The following is a 20,626-nucleotide window of genomic DNA, read 5'->3' as shown; positions in this document are numbered from 1 at the left end:
AGGTGACACGGGGGAGCCCATGGCACAGCCATGTTTTTGTCTGTAGAAACCTTCGTTGTATTTGAAGTATGTTGTAGTAAGGCAGAGGTCTAACACTGTGCAGATCTGATCGGGTGTGAAGTTGGTCCTGTCTTCCAAGGAGCTGTCTTCTTGTAGTCGTTTTCTGACAGTCTCCACTGCCTCCGTGGTGGGTATGCAAGTGAAGAGAGAGACTACATCAAAGGACACCATGGTTTCATCTGGATCCAGGGTAAGTTTCTGGACCTTGTCGGTGAAGTGATTGTCTGATTGTTTAGCTCCTGGAGCCACGCCCCGAGTTTACTGTAGGTCACTGCCCCGAGTACTCTGATTACCAGTGTTGCCTTCACCCTCCAAATCTTCTGAAAGTCTCTCACAGACCTTTGAACTTCTTCAGCTGCTCGTGTTCCTATCTCTCGGTATAGCTACACCTTCCTCTGTCCAGCACTACGTCCGGTTGGTTAGCCACCACAGGATCTTAGCTCGGTCACTCTGCACCATCCTAGGGGGCGTCTCCCATTTTGACCTCGGGTCTTCCAGTCCGTACTCAGCACAGATGTTTCTGTATACTATGAAACTATGTGGTTATGGCGTGCCATGAATGACCTGCCTGCATCTTACACCCTGCTGAACTCTAGATTCTGTCAGTGTGCTTAAAGCTTGTTCATGTGCTGCTATCAGTGCTTCTGTGTGTGTTTAGACCAGCTCTATCTAAACATGTGCACACACACAAACACACACAAACGTTTTACCCTCACATTTTAGTGATGGTCAAGCAGAAGGCCGACAGTAATTTGAGATGCAATGACCTGAAAGACACTGTGACCTTTTTCTAATCCAACCTTTATTTGAGGTGTGTTCCCTTCACTTCTTCTGCTGTGGAGGACGGGGGCAGCGGAGGAAACAGCAATAATAACAAAGTACAGAGTAAATGCAGTTGATGCAATGTTGTTGTTTTAAAGAGATGGGGTGGCATCTGCAGAAAAGCTGTTCATAAATATTCATCCCACATCAGCATGTTTGTTTCCTGCTGCACTGATTTGAAAAGAACAGAAGGAGCAATTACAGTCTCACTCTTTATTTTAAACCAGTTTTTAGTCTATTGTGAGAAAAACTATAAATTGAAATGAGAAAAAAAAAGATTCTGTGCCAAACAACAAAACCTCCAACAGCTTCACACTTCTGAGAAAATCAGTTATACCATGAATAACACAACAACTTAAATACAAAATTCCTTAAATCAGCTTTTAGTGTGAATCTTAATGATTTATTTCTCTACAAAATGACTTGATGTCAGAACATTAGGGCTACTTTCTAACTCTTCCTGTCCGTTCAGTAATGATATTCCTCCTAATGAAGGCTGCATGTGTTACATAATGACAGCTAAGTTCAAGACTTCATGGCATCGCTGGACAAAAAGGCAGACCCTTGTTCAAATCTGTGTTTACATCAAACTGAAACGCTCCGTGTGATGTTCACCGACACAGACACGGCTTCTGTGGAGGAGGAAGGGAGGACCGACCTGAAAGAAACACATGATGTGCTGACTTTGAATCCCTGACATCCAGAACCAAATCAATCACACACAAAGCAGGGAAAGCGCGTCAGGTAGAGGCCGACTGGCAGCACAGCCGTACTGAACACCAGTATTTGTTAACTGAAGAACTTATTCTGCCCTCAGCCTGTCTGAGAAGAGCCAGCGAACGCCACGTCAACTTCAAGACAGTCAGCAGTGTCAGCATCGATACACAGAAAAGACAACAGAGGACAGTCGGCCATCAGAATCAAGGTCTTAAATGCTAGAAGGGTTAGCCTCTGATAAATCTGTGCATCCTCATCAGATTTGTCCCACTTTCACTCCCGGCTGCAGGGAGACGGCACGCTTCTGCAGGATCAACTTTAAAACTCAAAGCCAGAAGTGTGTGACGTGCACTCACATGCATTTGAAACGCTAGCCGTCCTCACGGCTCGGATTAGTTTCACGTGAGGACGTCCAAACAACAGTGCAGACTATGAAAGCAGCCGGCTGGCAGACTCTGCTGTTCCAGAGGCAGGCGGCCTTATCGGAGCACACATTATTACTACGTGAACGACAGTGTGGATGGAGAGCCTGTGTGTGTTTCTAATCCACTCGTTTCCTCATAAAAGTGCTGTGTGAAGCATGGTAGCATCGACACAGCAGGAGCCCGGGAATGTCAGGAGAAATATGGAAAACACCAACACACACTGTAAACTACACACATGCACCAAACCTCAAACACTAACATTTCTCTCTATTTCAAAGTACATGAAAGAATAAATCAGATCCAAATTCACACAAACCAACAGCACTCTTTGGAAGATTGTAAAGAAACCAGCGATGAGCTGTGACGTGTCTGTGGGTGTGACGTGGCGACACAGCAGGAACGTGGGAGGAAGTGTGAACTCAAAGCAGATCAGCTGCACACAGCACCTTTATCGGTGAGGCTGTCACACACACACACTTTCTCTGATTGTCTGAGGGTTACATGTTTCCTTCGTCACATCCATCACCTTTGCTCGTGCCTCGTTTCCCCACGCCCCACCCTTACACCTTCCACACCCCTTTTCCCTTCTTTCACCGTGTTTGTGCATCCCCGGCAGCCCACCCACATCCCCCTGTCACTCCCAGAAGATGTTGGTGATGTCAGAGTCCAGACTGAAGATCCAGATCACCAGCGGTGCAGAGATCAGTACGAAGGACCAGGACACGCCCTTAAGCGACTGATGGAGCCTCATCACGGCAGCACCGACCGACCCCACGTTGGCCCTCGCCCTCTGCTGCTCCTCTTCCTCTTCTAAAGTCTTTGGGAGATGTGGATTTCAACAGAGAAGCGTTAGAAAAGTGTTATGGTGAGACAACCTGCTGACATCACTTGTTCTGACCTGGATGTGGCTTCCTGGCTCGATGTAGTTGCGGGCCAGTAACTTGAGGGCCTCATCCATCAAGATGACAGGAAGGGACAGCTTCAAAACCACCACCCACTGCGTCCAGGACAGTGGGCGTATCTGAAATATCACCTGGAGACAGAAGCATCGGCGGTTCAGCTCGATCTGCAGTCATAGAAAAGGACTGAACGTCCAGGACTGTCTCTGGTGCTTACCGGCAGGGGGTCCACATATAAAATGAGGAAGTGCAGGGCCATGGACAGGCAGATGGCCCCCACCAACCAGGGGTTTGACCACGGGGGCATCTTTAGCAGGGACTGGTTCTCGGACAGACTGGACAGCCCAAAAAAAGCGAATTACTTTCCTCTGCCATCGTCACCTCTCACCTGACTGTCTTTTCTTACCTGTTCAAGGCGTTGCACATCTCTATGGTGACCAGCACAGACAGAGCCATAGTCATAGGATAAGGAGACTCAAAGACCGAACACTGCACTCCAGCAAACTCAGCGTGGCCTTCGCTGCACTGCAGATAATGGGACTGTGGTGGGAAAAAGCCAAAACAGCATTACTACACCCTGCAGGGGGCGTACGGCTCACGAGGTGGAGCAGGCGCTCTGCTAAGTGACAGGTTGATGGTTGGATCCCTCCAAATGGGCAAGATACTGAACCCCAGGTTACTCTCTGCTGCATTCACTGGTGTGTGAACGCACAGAAACGAGGCAGTCAGAGTGCTTCACGAGGACATTTACGCTGTATCACAGTTTATCTGATGTGCGTAGAGTTCATGTGGTAACCTTTGAAGCATCAACAAACAGACTGCCAGTTCAGTTTTATTCATACAGCAACAAACTCCAAAGGTTGATTCTGTTCATCTGGACGTAGCGTTTCATCATCATCAGGTGACGTCTTCAGTCTCAGCTGACTGCAGGTTTCAATCTTATAAACAGTACATTTGCACAATGACTGAAACCAGCCCACTGAAGGAACAATGGGCTGGGAGGTCAGTTCCTTTATCACAATTATGCAAATTCTCATGACCATTGATCAACAACCACAAACCTGCAGTCAGCTGAGACTGAAGAAGTCACCTGATGATGACGGAACGTTTCTCCCACTGAAAACGTCCAGATGAACAGAATCAACCTTTGGAGATTTACTTACCTGGATGACTGAGCATGCATCAAGACACAACAACGTGATACTGTAAGGCAGACGAACAAAGGCTGTTCGTCTCCATAAAAGCACCAAAAACTGTCTCTTCAGGTTTGGAGTTGTGCTCATGTTAGAAATAAGGTGCTCTTCAATATTTGGGAAGATGTAAGATGCTTACCAGCTGATAGAAGGTCAGTTTGGGTCCATCGTGGGCTGCCATGAACCACCAGGCAGCAGCTCCCACTGTGGCAGCTCCCACATAACCTGTGGATAAACACAAGTCACTGCGGTGCACTTTCAAAGCAGTTAAACACGCAGAATACAGAAATCATGTGCTGTGCATGTAATTTAGCTTTATCCTGGTTCAAACATGAAAGGGACGATGCTCCCAATATGGCAGGAGGTGTCCACTCACATCCGATGATGAGGTAGCGGCAGAACAACCAGCTGGAGATTAGCGGCTCCTTCGGGGAGCGAGGAGGACGAGACATGATGTCCAGGTCCGGAGGGTTGAAGCCCAGAGCGGTTGCTGGGAATCCGTCAGTGACCAGGTTGACCCACAGCAGCTGGACGGGGATCAGAGCTTCAGGCATGCCCAGTGCTGCTGTTAGGAAAATACTGCGGACAGACGGAGAGCAGGGATCAGAGGGGAGGCGTCTGGTTTATCACAAGCACACGTGGTAACGCCGCTTCTTCCTACTAACCAGACCACCTCTCCTATGTTGGAGGATATCAAGTATCGGATGAACTGCTTCATGTTGTTGTAGATGGCTCTGCCCTCCTCCACGGCAGCTACGATAGTGGAGAAGTTATCGTCAGCTAGGATCATCTCGGAGGCAGACTTGGCCACCGCTGTGCCGCTGCCCATGGCGATGCCGATCTCTGCCTTTTTCAGCGCCGGCGCGTCATTCACCCCGTCACCTGTCTAAACCGTCGAGAACCATTAAGTGACAACAGCAGACAGCCGGAGCAGGTGATGAGCACACGCTCCCTCTCTCACCATGGCCGTTATGTCGTTCAGGCTCTGCAGGTACTCCACTATCCGACTCTTGTGGGCCGGTTCCACCCGGGCGAAGCAACGGGCCGTCTGGCAGGCCTGACGCTGCAGGTGTGGGGGCAGCTCGTCAAACTCCCGCCCCGTTAGGCCTCCGATGACCCCCGCGCCCTCCTGCTCTTCCTCCTGCTCTGTGATGATGCCCACTCGCCTGCAGATGGACAGCGCTGTTCCTTTGTTGTCACCTGCAGAAGAAGAAGAGCGACGAGTCGTCAGAGTCAAGCTTCGTTTAGGTCGTTGTTGTGTTGGTTTCCTACACACAGACTTTACTTGGGTGGGGATTATTAACAGGAAGTCACCTGAGTCACCTCAGACGCTCTGGCTGGGATTTATTTATTAGTCAGTCCAGTGTAGCGCAGATCACTGTTTACCTCGGCCGTCAAAGGCCAGTTTGAAGCATCTACGTCTAATTACACCAGAGGAGGCTGTAAGACTTTCAGGAGTCTGATATATTTTTGAGCCTCAGAAGTGTATCACAGCATCGTTACAAGGTCTGGGACACCAGCACACCCTTCTGGGGAAATCAAATCAAATCTCTTATTTCTTCTCCAGCAATTTCTTACCGTGATTCCTCACCTGTCACGAAAGCCTTGTTTCAGATTAATGAATGCATGTCGTACTGGGACCATGCAATGAATGTGCGTACCAGCAGTGGTACTGGTTAGATAAATGCTACTTATGTGTTCTCACTGGCTGAGACAGCTGTTTAGTCAAACCCAGGTTTGTTTCTGGCATAGATCACGCCGTCAGCTGTTCTCAAACACCTGTCGTCTCCCCGTCTCAGCGACACAGGTTGGAAAAGTGAGTGTCTAAAGAAACTCAGGATGCTGAATTGTTGTCAGCAGCATCATGGGGATCTTTTCTATCACGTCCTTCGACTTTAACCATGAACACATTCATCTGGACTCTTGTAACAAAAGCAGCTGACTCAACACAACAGGCAGAGGAGGTAGTCCAGGACTGAAGGACTTTCAGTCAGACCTCTTTGACATGGATGGAGTCAGGACCCCATCAGGCCATCGGGCTTTGTGAAGAATGCTGAAGCGTAGCTCACAGATCGGGCACAGTAACAATAAACTATTTGTTTCAACAGTTTTGGCGTGCGCTCTGAGCGACGAGCACACGAGTGGTCTGATTGGTCAGATCTGTTTATTTGCAATCAACAAATCTAAAAAATAAAGCCTCTAATGTGTCCTTCTAACTGTAACAACTCTGCCTCACAGCCGGGCTGAGGTTGGCACGCTGTGGTAACTGTGTCAGACACAGGCCTGCCAATAATGCTGTGCTGCCCAAAGAAACGGAGTGGGCGGAGTCGGGTCACGTGACAAACAGCAGCTGGAAACTGTGGTTGGTTTCAACATCAAACCGCCACAGGCTCAGTGACTCCATGTGTGACTCCACGCAGTATCCAGTTCACCTGATGTGCGTCCTCAACAGTAAGCATCACGGTGAGAAAACGAAGGAGCCGACATTTCTACATGACTGATCCACGGTAACAGTGCTGCCTGCATTTACACATAGGAGAGAAGAAGAGCTGATATTTAGAGGTGCGAGTGAGTACCTGTGATCATGATGACTCGTATTCCAGCCTGCCGACACATTCGCACCGCGTTAAGCACTTCTTTTCTCGGGGGATCCAACATCCCCACACAGCCCACAAAAGTCAGGTCCGACTGGGAAGAACAGACGACAGAAACCTTTACGTGTCTACAGCGTGATAATCCCTTTCATCGCTCAGTCGGTCTGACCACGCGTGTAATCTAACAAGGCCCAGCTCTCACCTCATAGTCAGCAAAGGCCGCTGAGTTCTCCAGGTTGAGGCGGTGGATGTCAGGGGGGGCGTCCCTCGTCGCCATGGCGAGACATCGCAGCGTGTCTCGGCCCGTCGCCCACTCCCGTACGACGGATAGGAGCTGCTCTCGAACCACCGGGCTCAAAGGCACGCGAGCAGAACCGCTGACTCTGACGTAGCTGCAGCGTTCCAGGACGCTCTCCGGAGCTCCCTGAGCAGAAGGATTAGAGCGCTCAGTATCGGCTGTTCCTCCATAAAAGCGGAGAAGCAGGCGTGTGCACCGACCTTGACAAACATCTTGGCTCCTGTAGCAGATCTGGTGAGTTTGTTGGATGAACAGAACACAGACATGGACTTCCTGTCTCTGGAAAACTCTAAAGTCAGCTCTTTCTTCATAAGCTGCTTAATCACCTGAAAACAAACACGAGCACATGTTTAGTAAGACTCCGCCGCACTGTCATCAGCACAGCCATGTTTCTCTTTTCTTTCAGGTCTCTACAGTTTTTTCTTTGCTGTTTGTGGCGTTCTTCAGCAGACCACCTTCACACACATGATTCCCTGTTTGCTTACTGGGTGATGATGTGTAAGACAGAAGGGCGAGCACAGAAACAGACCCCACGTCCTGCTTAAAGGGCCTCAGAGTGGGGCAGAGTTTCTGTTTCCACGTCAGCCTTCAGCCGTGCACTTACAGAGCAGCAGGCGGTGGCTCGCTCAGCAGGGCTCAGTCCTCTCAGGTCAGTCTCAAACACGTTCATTTTCTCCACCAGACAGCAGAGGGCAGTCTCCGTTGCCTCCCCGACCTTCTCATACGCACTCTTGGCCTGGATTACACACACAGAGACAGGACGCTGTTTCTGCCTTGTTTACTGGCCAGTTTAGAGCAGCACGTGTGAAAACAAGTCTGATTCCAGTCCCACTCGGGCCAGAACCATATATGGTCATCTGTGACGGTCTGTTTGCATTTCTTACCTCATTGTAGTCGAGCGATGAGTCATTACACAGCGCACAGATGGTGGCCATCTCCACCAGGCCTTCATACCGACTGCACTTCACCGCTGAGCCATCCTTGTAACTGGAACGACGAGGGACAAAGACAGGAATGTTTTTAAACTACAGCAAAAAGAAGAGATTTCAAAGTGTGAGCTTTTACACTGAATCGTCACAGTTAAGTAGTAAAGGTTAAAGACACTCACACGTCCCCTTCAGGGGCATAAGTAGATCCAGTCACTGTGAACTCGCTCAGGCTGCAGCGCTCCCCTGACACACTGTCTACTACAAACATCTACACACATGCAGGCACACACAGACACACATTACAGGAGCTCATTAGTCCAGGTTAGAACATGTTATTTGACCTCATCTGTGACGAATGCTCCACGTTTTTCTTCCTGGTACTAAAATCTGCAGCAGGCGTCGAGGCCTCGCTGTGCTACAGCAGCACTGATTTGATGGACAACATAACGGATTATATCATCAGAGTGAAAGCATTAAAAAGCAGAGAGACACCTGCTGGGTCGCACGTCAGTCACTCAACTGGACTGCTGGTCCCTCACATATCACATGCATGAGACTGGAGTGCAAACTAGACTGCAACTAACCCAACACGGAAACAACCGGAGAAGTCCAGAAACTGCAGGACTGAGGCCAGCAGTCTGCATCCAGGAGCAACATGAGGACAGTGTTCAGAGACAAAGCAGTCTGAGACACATTCATCGAGTGTTAGTGCAAAATTACAAGCTGTTAATCTGTAAAAAGTAAGAACGTACATGCTACAGCAGGCAGAGGCGTGCAACAGTTTAGGTACTGGGTCCCTCTCACATCTTACCCTGCAGACTGACATCTGGTTGGTGGTTAGTGTTCCTGTTTTGTCCGAGCAGATCACAGAGGTGCAACCCAGCGTCTCCACTGACGGTAAGCTGCGGACTATGGCATTCTTCCGAGCCATTCTCCTGGTTCCCAGGGCGAGGCAGGTGGTAATGACTGCTGGAAGGCCTGGAAGGGAACGAAACAAGCAGAGGACAGAACTCTGTTCACCTTCGTATCCTAGCGGGACATTTACAGTTTCCTGTCTAAGACCACTGAGCTGATGCTGCGTGTCTCCCAGGAACGCTTAAACAGAGATGGCTGGTCAGTTTGTCAGCACAGATCTGGCCATCCAAGCAATTTAACACCCCCAAAATGAGATCTGAGAGAGATCAGTGTGTGACGATTAACTGCGATGTAACAGGTCTGACCTTCTGGTATGGCAGCTACAGCCAGGGCCACAGCAATCTTGAAATAATACACAGCCCCTCTCAGCCAGCTGCCTCCATGTACCGGGTCATTAAAGTGTCCCACGTTGATGGCCCACACAGCCACGCAGATCACACTGATGACCTGCAGGTTACACCAAAACAGAGTTACTTGGACTCCTGTTGTTAATAAAGACTAAACATCACACAGAAGCACAGCTCGATCCTCGCCTTGGACAGCTGCTCTCCAAACTGGTCCAGTTTTTGTTGCAGTGGGGTCCTCTCGGGGTCAGTGGAGGCCATCTCATCGCGGATTTTCCCGATCTCTGTCTGCACCCCTGTTGCCACTACAACTCCGATGGCTCGGCCAGCTGCAATATTGGTACCCTGAGCAAAAGTTCAGGTTGTCAGTACACAGATGAGCAGACCAGCAGAGCCGAGCTCACCCTCATGCTGCTAAATAAAACATCAGTGGCTGCTGTTCTTTGACCACAGAGACCACCTGGTGACTCAGCAGCCTTTGAGGCACACACACACACACACACACACACACACACACACACACACACACACACACACACACACACACACACACACACACACAGCTTACTCATAGATGCTTCGTCCTTCACCTGAGCCCAACACACACTACTTGAAGTGTGTGCATACTACAGGGTCTTTTGATTTAAAGCACTGTTTGATGCCATTTTATCTTCTTAGTACAGAAATAAATAAACCAGTAAAATGAAGAAACAGGTGGATGTTACACGTTTACTGTTCTCTGCAAACAGTCAGTTCTTTCATTTTATCCCTCCAGTTTGGCTGTGGGTTTTAAGAAAGCCTCCAGCTTTGTGATGTATTGAACATTTGCATCTGTGCTAGGTGATGCACAGCGTGCTGGAGCGTGGTGAGCAGGCATGGTTACGCCTGGCACACTTTGGCCTGGATGAAGTCGTTTCAGGCTGTTATGATTGCTTGCCATCACCACGTATGCAACTCTGAAGAAATCCCCAGGAAGAGACTTGCAGCGATGTAGCGCCCCGACACCATAAAACTGAAGCAACTACCAATAGGATCCTGCTGGCTGACATACACGAGGGTAGTAAACAAATTAGGTTACCAACACCAGCAACTCTTATCTAAAAGCAAAGTCCACGGAGTAAATCACTTCATACGAATGCTTCCTCAATGGCAGCTGCCTCCATAAAATTATTGAGTTAACTAACAAATCTACGAGCCATAAAAACGGCCTCATTTTACACCACGTTGGCCCAAACTGGAGGGACTAGTTTTAGCGGCGGATTAATCCACGTTTGGCACTGAAGTGGGTATTTGTGGTAGTGTTGCTGTCAGAACAGTATGTGGATGGAGACAAAGGAATATGTATCATAGTTCAACAACATTAATATTGCCAACATTGTCCCTTAAATGATGGTTCCACAGTCGGTGGTCAGGGGCGCTGCACATCTTCTACGTTGATTATATCTGAATTATACAGCATGTCAAAGTGAATTCATAAAAACCAAAAGCACCAATGTGGGTGTGGCCTATGAGAGACTCACAGAGAACAGCATGTTCTTCTTGTCCTGGTTGACAGCTCTGGGATCTGGTACAGGGTCGGTGTGTTTGAGCACTGACACAGACTCCCCGGTCAGAATGGACTGGTCCACCCTGAGTGTGGTGGAACGGATGGATGTTAGCCTGATGTCAGCCGGCACCTTATCTCCAACTGGAGATAAAACAAAGCAGGTACAGAGTACAGAAAACATGCGGTTATTCAGCGTGCTCATACAGTGTAACCATGCTAACCATGCCACATATTCTTCTACTGCCAGGCCGGGATCATGAGAGAGCATCTAGTGAAAGATCAAACATGTGGTGACCACAGTTCCTCATCCTGTACTCGTTACTATATATTCATTTTTTACACAATTAGAAAACATTTAAATAGGACAAAGTAGAAACAAACTCTGCTCAGGTCACCTGCAGATCGGCCCCCCACCTGCTCCTGGGTCAAACAGTTCCTCACCCAGCGGCCTGTGAATGTCCACCCACCCAATGTCACCATCTTTATTTAGAAAGCACATTAAAACAACCACAGCTGACGCTAACTGCTGTACATAATAAGAAATAATAAAATGACACAAGATATAAGAAAAAGTAAAATAATTCATTAATTAGTTAATAACCTATTTAGTCTCAAGAAAAACTAAGTCTCACTGAGGCCAAAGAATAGAAATTGGTTTGAAGACGTGTTTTAAACGTGGACACTGGACAAGCCACGATAGAAAAGGCCCTGTCCCCTCCGAGCTTCCTCCTGGATCTCAGCACTTCCAGGAGCAGCTGGTCAGCTGACCTAAGAGACCAACACGATGTGCAGGGATGAAGAAGTCAAGTATGCTGATTGGGCCGCGGTTGGGCCCATCTCTGGTGGAGATGAGACAGCTTACAGGGCGGAGGTAGAGAGCTTGTCCCACTGGTGCTCAGAAAATAACCTGAAGCTGAACGTGTATCTTTGTCAAACAAATGTTTGAATTCTTCCCCCCGATGTTCCAAATACATCTGCAGCACACAGCTGAGGACAAAGTATGCACGAGGAAGGCTAGCATTCCTACTGCTGGAAGAGCTCAGCTGCTCAAAGCTGTTCCCACTTTTATATATGAAGGAGTGAGCAGAGAGACCCTTGGGTCCGTCATCGTTTCATTAAGCAGGGTAGATACTTCTCATAACGTCCATTTAAATATAACTCGGCCACAGTTTCCTCAATGGGTGTATTCAGTGCTGACATTACTAAACAAACACTCGTATTTACTGAATATTTGTTGGTTAGATTTCATGATGAACTTTGAACAAGTGCTGAATCGTCTAATATTAGTAATTATGTTTGAAGATGAGTCGACAGCAGCGTCACACAGTTCAGTAAGAAGAACAAAAGAAGCCACACAAGTCCCAGAGCACAGCTGGGTCCTTTCCAGTAAACTCAGTTCCCATGCTCTGGAAGACAAATACGTTTACTACAGTCAAACAGGCACTAGATCACCCAGCGCGCACACACACACAACCCTGTTTCTTCTCTCTGAGCAGCCTGAAATATCAGTGAGTATCTGGAGGATTCAACAGTTTTCTTACTGGGTCAAACTACAGTTCTCTGTGTGTGTGTGTGTGTGTAACCCAGTATCATGGCAAAACCTGTGACAGGCACGCTGGTCCACTGTGTCCATTTCACGTTGCTTTGCCTCTGCACAGGCTGCAGCACCAGCGGGGGAGATGATACATTTAAAGCCAACACGGTTCACAGATGTTGTCGTGTTTGAGCAGAGAGCAGCAGTGTGAACGTGTCATCAAACCACAGCCTTTGCTGTTCTCTGTGTCACATTATTTGAAGCCTTTTGTCTTCGACGTTCATTCCAATCACATATTTTCCATGAAGGGTTTCCATGACGATAGCAGCTAAAGGACAGGGCAGAGGTGGCAGGCATGCCTTTGGAGACGATTGCCAGAACGTTTAAATAAAGATCCTGCAATGTTATTTCAACAATGTCAAAACAATCATGCAGTGGAAATGCACTGAGCTCAAACACAGAAGTCCTTCCATCCTCGCTGCAGCGCTGCACACGACTGCACTGCAAACACGTACACAGTCTGGGCCACTTTAGCTGTTAACAATATTAAACCTGAGGCAAACAGAAGGAAACCACTTTATAAAATGTGTGTAAGCCTGCCAACAGGGCACGGCCGCCTTCAGCCTTCACTCTTCTATGATGCTTTCACCTCCCCAGTCCTAAAGATCCATTCTGATGTAGGTGCAGTAAAGCTTTGAGGCTGCAGTATGATGCATGGTAGCCAGCGCTCTCTAACATGTCTTTATAGGCTCAGATACACAACAGTGAGCACGATGCACCGACTCGTGAAGGTGAGCAGAAAGCTCTCAGGTGCTCTTTAATGGGAGCTAACAACATTAGCATGCACTCATTTTGGCTCACAGGAAGTGCTGAACATAACGTGTGACGTTCCCACACAGGGGAACAGAGGAGTGGTCACGTGCACTGCCTGCTGCAGGCAGACAGACCCAGGATCAGTGGACCAGAGAACGACGTCGAGGCTCAGACCCAGAGTTAAGAGTCTTTGTGAATCCTTGATTCCTTTTTGACCGTGTCTCTTCTTGGTTGTCTTTGCTTTAGTAAATACTCTGTGTACTCTTCGTAGGGCTGTTTTAGTTTGGTCCCCTGTGTTTAGAGGAGTCTCTTTATGGTTTCCTTATTAAGTTTTTTATTATTCTTTATGGTGAGGTTGGAGGTCTCGTGGTCTCGTGTGTTGTCTGAATCCTCGCTGATGTTCCTCGGGGGATTTTGGGTTTCAGACTTTTCTATTTTCTGTATTATGAGCATTAAAAGCTTGTTTGGCTCATGTCTGTCTCCTGCATCCTGCATTTGGCTCATTTAAGATGAATTTACCATCCACACAGCAGAACCTGACACAACCTTGACTGATGCATCTTTGAATCTCATGATTTCATTTACCTGCCACTTCCACAATATCTCCAGGAACAATGTCTCGGGCTCTGACTCTCTGGACGCTCTTCTTGTCCTGTCGGTACACTTTGCCCATCTCTGGCTCGTACTCCTTCAGAGCTTCAATGGCGTTCTCTGCATTACGCTCCTGCAGGACACAGTGGCACGTCAGTTTTCAACATAGCTCATGTATGTTGGTATGTGGGCATCAAACATGACAGGAGATGACACACACACACACACACACACACACACACACACACACACACACACACACACACACACACACAGAGGCCTAATCCAGGAAACAGAAACCCAAAACGTGATTAGGTCTTTGGTACTCTGTTGGTCATTTCCTGTTGACCTACAAACACAGCTGAAAATGAAACCGTTCAAAGTAAGTCCCAGGTATCAGTGACGGGAACCACCAACCTTTTATGAAATGATTAATCAACAAACGTTTAATTGTGCTAATAAACTCCTGAAAGAGCGTTCAGATCACATGTCTCTGTTACAAACACACATACAAATGTAATACATGGAAAATGGTTTAACCAGGACACACTGGACTAAAGTGTATGATGCAGTATTTTACACTAATGTGTCCAGGGACAGGAAGAAAGTAATCCAACCTGTACAAGTATACTGCCCTGGTGTTACCATTAGCATGGTGTCTTAAATACAAATCAATTATTAATTCGATCCATTAATTGAAGCCAAAAAGCCAAATTAAGTTCAACTAATTATCAAGTAAGCAGGGCTTTACAGGGTGACAAACTGCTGCTGCTGGTCCCAGTCCTGGATAAGTGGGGACGGTTACATCAGGAAGAGCATGTGGTGTCAAATCTGTGCCAAAGCAAACATGCAGATCCATCTGCTGCGGAGACCACTCGGGGAATAAAGGAGCGGCTGAAAGCACTCAACTATCGACTCGTGGGCAGCAACAGTGTAACTGCTTTGTAACAAATAACATCTTCGTTTTATAGTTTTTAGTTCATTTTCCAAATAAGCAATAATCCACTACAGATGTTAGTGAGTGCACCAGCTCTTGTTCAGATCAGGAGATAGCACCGAGCGTGGCATTTACAGTTTGGAAAAAGCCATCACTCGAAGTGACACGAACACGTTTGTAGCTGGTTATGTGGTGGAGAAAATGAGGTCAGTGCGCAGCAGGCTACACATCGTTTATTTTTGGAAAGATTCGAGTGAGTCGCTTTTCTCAGGCTCAACATACAGTCACCTTTTAATGGCAGTAATCTTAAGTGTGAGAAGTAACATAGTAACATCACCCAAAACTGGTGAGGAAGGAGGTGGAGGTGGTTTCCTGGTGTTAAAGTGTGCGACTCAGGGCCATCCAGCCCAGATACGCACATATACAAACTGTAAGCAGCCACATTCTCTTAAATGGTAGAAATGAAAACATCATCAGCTGCCACCCCACCTACACAGCTGCCAGCAGTCTGCTATATGATCCCAACATTTAGAGATTCAGTGATATTGTTGCCAATATGACCTTATACTGATGAGACAATCACCTGTGCACACACACACGGGGTTTACCTGCCATACACCCACGATAGCATTTGCAATGAGGATGAGGAGTATGACGAAAGGTTCGACAAAGGCTGTGATCGTCCCTTCACCTTCTTCAAACCATGCCAGGGTCTGGTGGACAGAGAAGCCACAGAGATATGTGAGGGCCTACACCACACTTCATTTATACTCTGCGTGTATAACAGATTATATGAATGAAGGAAAAGCAAAACTGTGACTCAAAAACCCCAAATAACTTCAGACCAAAGCCAGTGTGCCTCTACATACCAGCATGATTAACCTGATATATGCTGTATTATTCACACAAAAAAAATGATTCATGAGCACTTTAACTGTGGAACTGATTATGATGAACTTTGTGGTTTCCTTACGAATGAGATACATGCAGCCAGCAGCAGGATTCGAACCAGGAGATCCTCAAACTGCTCCAACACCAGCTCCCACAGGGACTTCCCTGCATGGACCAGTACAGAGGAGGAAGAGGCAGACTGAGACTGAGAGGCACTGATAGAGTGAAAAACCTGGTGTCAGAAAGAAAAAATACTGCAGGAGATAACTCACCCTCTTCAGCTGGTAACTCTGGAAGTAAACAAGTAAAAAAAGAGGTCGGTCATTTGCACAGGGAATAAGAAAGACAACAAAATGAATCAAATGGGTCATCTGCTGTACACTATCAGAAGACACAGAGGACCACAGCTACAGTGACTGACTGCAGAATTCATGAGATTCAGCCAAGTCACGAAAAACCAAGTAGATAGGAATAAACCAAGAGATGCCTCCGTGAATATACAGAGGCTTATGATGAAAACCAATGTGTACACTCTACATGAAGAAAGACTTTGAAAGAAAACACATGAACCGTGATTATTTGACAGATGAAACCTTGATTAATGAATGATGGGAGGAGAAAAGGAGACGGTGTGACTCTGCTCGTGTATAGAGTACACAGAGCTGTAGTGTTAGATAAAAAACCAAGGACAGTGCTTCACAGTTCAAATGGAGAATGACCAAAACATCCAGAAACACATCCACGTTACTTCAGTGCGTGATGGTGCGTGTCCCTGATGTTTGCAAGGGTGTTTTTGCAAACATTCACTTACATGGAAAAGCTAAGAGAGTTTCAGTTACTCAGCTGTGCTGGAGACGCTAGCTGCCTGTACTAACAGGACCCTGCGCTGTCTGATGACCACATGTATGACACTGCGACCTGAGCCAACTATCCCTGCTTTAACCCCGCGTTAGTGAAACTTTCTTTAAGGTGGCCTGTTGGACATTCTCATGTGATGTGAGAACGTAATCAAACTGTTTTTGTGACTTCAGGATACTGAACCCTAACATTAACTGGCAAAATGCTAGCTTACAATCAGCTGCTGTTGCTGAATCATTTCCAAGCCTTTGGGTCACATGTCTCTCTCTGCTTTAGATTTTTACTTCCTCTTCCTGTTACAACAGACAGTTGTGTTTTTGTGTGGCCAATATAATTAAACACTTCTATGTCACATCTTGTTTCACAGTGCAATCTTCACATACTTCCAGCACCAAAATAATAAAGCACACTCTCTGTTGAATCACCAGCTAATTATATTCACAGTACTCATTCTTTGGAGATTCCCTAGCTTAGCTTAGCTCGTAGCCAACTTGCTAGTAGTATGGCCTCTTCACCTGTCACCTAAAATTGAATCGAATTGAACAAGTAAATCAGCTATCTGAGAGCAAAGTGCTCTATGAGGTTGTTAAGCTACGATGGGGCCTGATTATTTAAGACCTTGCATGTGAGGAGCAGGATTTTGAATTTTGGATTTAACAGGGAGCCAATGAAGGGAAGCCAATACAGGAGAAATCTGCTCTCTCTTTCTACTTCAGTTTGATCTGAATTAAGAAGCAGAAAGTTAGCGGCCATCCAGGTCTTTATGTCTTTAAGACATTCCTGCAGTTTAACTAATTGGTGTGTGTTATCTGGCTTCATGGACAGATAGAGCTGGGTGTCATCTGCATAGCAGTGAAAATGTATACTATGTCTTCTAATGATGCTGCCTAAGGGAGACAGAATTGGTAAAATTGGTCAAATGACTTGATGCAGCAGTTGTTGTGATTTGGTGTGACTTATAAGGCGTACTATGGATGCGGCTCGTCGTGATGATTCGGCAGAACAACGTCTATCTTGGCCACTGCACTGAAGGTGACTTGGCAACAGTGTTGCTTCCAAACCAGCACCTGCTCCTATGTGTTTTTAATGTATTATTTCTAAGTTTATGAGAATACATTGAGTTGTTAAAGAGGTCATTACACAATAATTGATGTATATTTATGAGCACAACATTTTTTTTAATATTAATACTGTACCTGTTAGATCACAAAGTCTGACATGTAAGGGAAACAATACGGCTCTCTGAAGTCTACATGGTACCAGCAGACTATGAAACACCAAACAAAGGGCCAGTAATGATTTCCATATTTACCATTGGGTCCCCATCTCTCTCTGTTCTTCTTCAGCTGCTCACAGCTCAGACCTGTAGATTCATTTACACCAAAGAACCCCAAAACCTCCTCCACCGTCTTAGTATGAGCATTATCCATCACTGTGGTGAGAGAAGAACAGCTAATGTCAGTAATGAGAGTATCAAACATATACAGTTTGTTAGATTAGGATGTCTTTTGTTAAAGGACAAACTCTATCTAAACCTACCTGCCCTGTGTGAAAAATAATTGCCCATTAAAGCTAATAACTCTGTGCCACCCTTGGCAGCAGGAACTGAAATCAAGCATTTGTAATAACTATCAATGAGTTTTTCACTTCACTGTGGAGGAACTGTGCCTCAAACCAGCATGAACGCGCTGTTTAAGGTCATGCCAAAGCATTGCAATTGAATTCAAGTCCAGAGCTTGACTAGCCCACTGTAAGCCAATCAGAGGTGGCCTTGCTGTTGCTGCATAGCCCAGGTGTGTTTGAGCTTCATGACACTGATGGATGGACATTCTCCCTCAGGATGTTCTGGTCGTGGTCAGAAGTCACCCAGGTCCTGAAGTAGCAAAGACACCCCTGACCGTCACACTAGCACCACCATGTTCGACTGTTGCTACGATGATCTTTTTATGAAATGCTGTGTTAGCTTCACTAACACAAGCCTTGTAAAACGTTTGTCTCATCAGTCCACAGAACATTTTCCCAAATGTCTTGGGAATGAGGGAAATGTGAGATCACTGCCACTGTAGATCTCCCACAGATGCAACGTTTGCTCAGTCTCTGTCTTATTGATGAATCATGAACCTTAACTAGGGTAAGTGAGGAAGCAGTATTTTACATGTTGTTCTTTTGTGTTGAGTTGTTGATATGCTATTAGTGTAACTCTGATGGGCCAGCCATTCCTTGGAAGATTCAGCACTGTTCCAGGTTTTCTTTGTTTGTGGATAATGGCTCTCACTGCGGTTCGCTGGAACCCCAAAGCGCAGAAATGGCTTTGTAGCCCTTTCCAGACTGGTACATATAGATGACCATAGATGAAAAAGACTTAGCATTTTTAATGTTTAAATTAAACCAGTAATAGTATACAATTATAAATAAAGTTAACAGTTTGCCACTGCTAAAATAACAAATGTCTAAAAATGAAGAGATTGCCTATTATGCCCACTGTAGTCCAACACATCATGTCAGACACCAGGAAACAAAGCATTACCGTATTTTCCACATTTGAAAGAAACTTGCTGGTTCAAAGTGTTTCACAGCACGGCAATAAAAACTGTTCCAGCATCAGATGGCTGGGGAATCAGACGTACTGTACAGCCAAGCAACCGGGCTAACTGGAACCCGCAGAGACAGACGAGCCCATGAGACGGGAATTATGGCCATGGGACACAAGCTGGCACTAAAAAAAAAAAATCACACTGGATGCTGTTTTATTTCTGCTGTATGAGTCTGGTCTTCTCACAAACCCTGTGTGGATTTGGGCTTCCCAACTCCATTAACAAGTGTGACAATTTAAGGCTGAATTAGATGAAGACTGGAGGCCTTTTCCACACAGACCATCTAATGCACCAAGAAGGTTTTCAATCATTTAAAGGATGCCTGTTGTTCCCGTCATCTCTGCCCACTCATCATCACCATGCTGTATGCTGCCTGTGACAATCAGAAAACTTTGAAGTGCAACATGGTAAAGCACATATGCGCAGCCTGTCACAAAGACTTTATTCTCAGGATATTATTAGTTGTAGAGGCTACAGGCCAGGCTGTATTACACAGGCCCGTGTTAGATCATTATTGTTTTCTGCTGCTCTATAATTACCTACTATCCGTCTGAAAATAATAAATATAATCCAATAATATCCCACACAGATTTCTACTACCAAACACTATAATAAAGACACTTCTGTCCATTTGGTCAATGTTAACATTTACATTTAAACCATTAGCATTCAATATTTGGCCGTTTTCCCGATGAGCCTCGCCTAAATGCTGGGTTATATTGGAGATGTAGCACTGATTTGTAATGGCAGCACAATTAACTGCCTATAACGCAAATATAGTATGAAATGACTTGTGAACAATCACTGCACACTGAAATCTGTCGAGCTATAGAACAGCAGTTAGCCAGGGAGCGACAGGGTCGCGGCTAGCACGCTCGGCAGCTAGCGTCCGTTTGGACGGATAATCCTGCGGAGATGAACAGGTTGCTTACCAGAGCCGTCCGTGTGTCCGCTGCCCCGGGAGTATCACAGCACCATGCCTTCTGGCTTTACCTCCTCACGGCAATCAAACAAGGGTGGCAGGAATTAATTTTAAAGCAGCCTGTTCCTTTTCTCTTATCTTATCACAACAGTCTACAGAGTTACGTGACAGCCACTCATGAGTGAAAAATCAGCGTCAACAGATTTCCACTGCAACAGTATCCCGTCGTTTCCGAGCGGCTAAAGGTTGTATGTAAAACAAACACACCAGTGAACCGAGGCTTTTTAAAGGCTAATGCTCCTCTAAATATGAATCAGGGTTAGTTTACCTATGCAGTACAGTAGTTATCCGTTCTCCTGTGTACAGGAGGAGAGCGGCTCCGACAGCCAAACGGGCTACAGCATCCACCGTTATCAAGCTAGCCGCTCACTCACTAACTACATCATCCGGTAAAATCTTTCAAAGTAAAGACCTCTCCTAAAGAAATGACACAGTCTGTGATAAAACATAAATGTATATTTTACAAGCTAATGTTTAAATTACACTTTCAACGCTTCCCAAGTTATGCACAAACGATATCAACACGTTTAAGCCATTTAGTAAATCAAATTTCTCAAAGATCTGGATGTACGGGCTGAAGCTAATCCAATCATAGGCCCGGGAATGAGGTCGATTACACATGTAGACGGTTATTGTCCCGCCCACCGAAAGATTTACAACCTGAGTGCCCCGCCTCTGATGGCA

At 46.3% G+C, this 20,626-nt stretch overlaps 1 protein-coding gene across 2 annotated transcripts; it reads right to left on the bottom strand.

Annotated features, from left to right (window-relative positions):
- Positions 1-840: 840 nt before the first annotated feature.
- Positions 841-20,520, bottom strand: si:dkey-28b4.8 (sarcoplasmic/endoplasmic reticulum calcium ATPase 2). Of its 2 annotated transcripts, XM_063475619.1 has the most exons (25): positions 20,211-20,519; positions 19,893-19,956; positions 17,679-17,798; positions 15,781-15,798; positions 15,591-15,673; positions 15,226-15,330; positions 13,675-13,813; positions 10,717-10,883; positions 9,386-9,541; positions 9,158-9,299; positions 8,749-8,915; positions 8,117-8,205; positions 7,893-7,995; positions 7,613-7,744; positions 7,209-7,334; positions 6,913-7,134; positions 6,693-6,804; positions 5,078-5,316; positions 4,782-5,002; positions 4,493-4,695; positions 4,256-4,341; positions 3,330-3,463; positions 3,141-3,258; positions 2,923-3,057; positions 841-2,841 (listed from the first exon to the last, which is right to left on the bottom strand). In XM_063475619.1, the coding sequence occupies exons 3-25, from the start codon at positions 17,794-17,796 to the stop codon at positions 2,659-2,661; spliced, it is 3,198 nt and encodes a 1,065-aa protein (XP_063331689.1). In that variant the 5' UTR covers positions 17,797-17,798; positions 19,893-19,956; positions 20,211-20,519; the 3' UTR covers positions 841-2,658. The 2 variants fall into 2 exon arrangements, with proteins under 2 accessions (XP_063331689.1, XP_063331688.1); XM_063475618.2 differs by lacking the exon at positions 19,893-19,956 and having other exon boundaries at positions 20,211-20,520.
- Positions 20,521-20,626: the final 106 nt, after the last annotated feature.

The sequence above is a fragment of the Pelmatolapia mariae genome, linkage group LG6, assembly GCF_036321145.2.
Source record: "Pelmatolapia mariae isolate MD_Pm_ZW linkage group LG6, Pm_UMD_F_2, whole genome shotgun sequence".
Classification (NCBI taxonomy): domain Eukaryota; kingdom Metazoa; phylum Chordata; class Actinopteri; order Cichliformes; family Cichlidae; genus Pelmatolapia; species Pelmatolapia mariae.
Note: the sequence above shows the minus strand (reverse complement) of the source record. Positions and strands in the feature narration are given on the sequence as shown.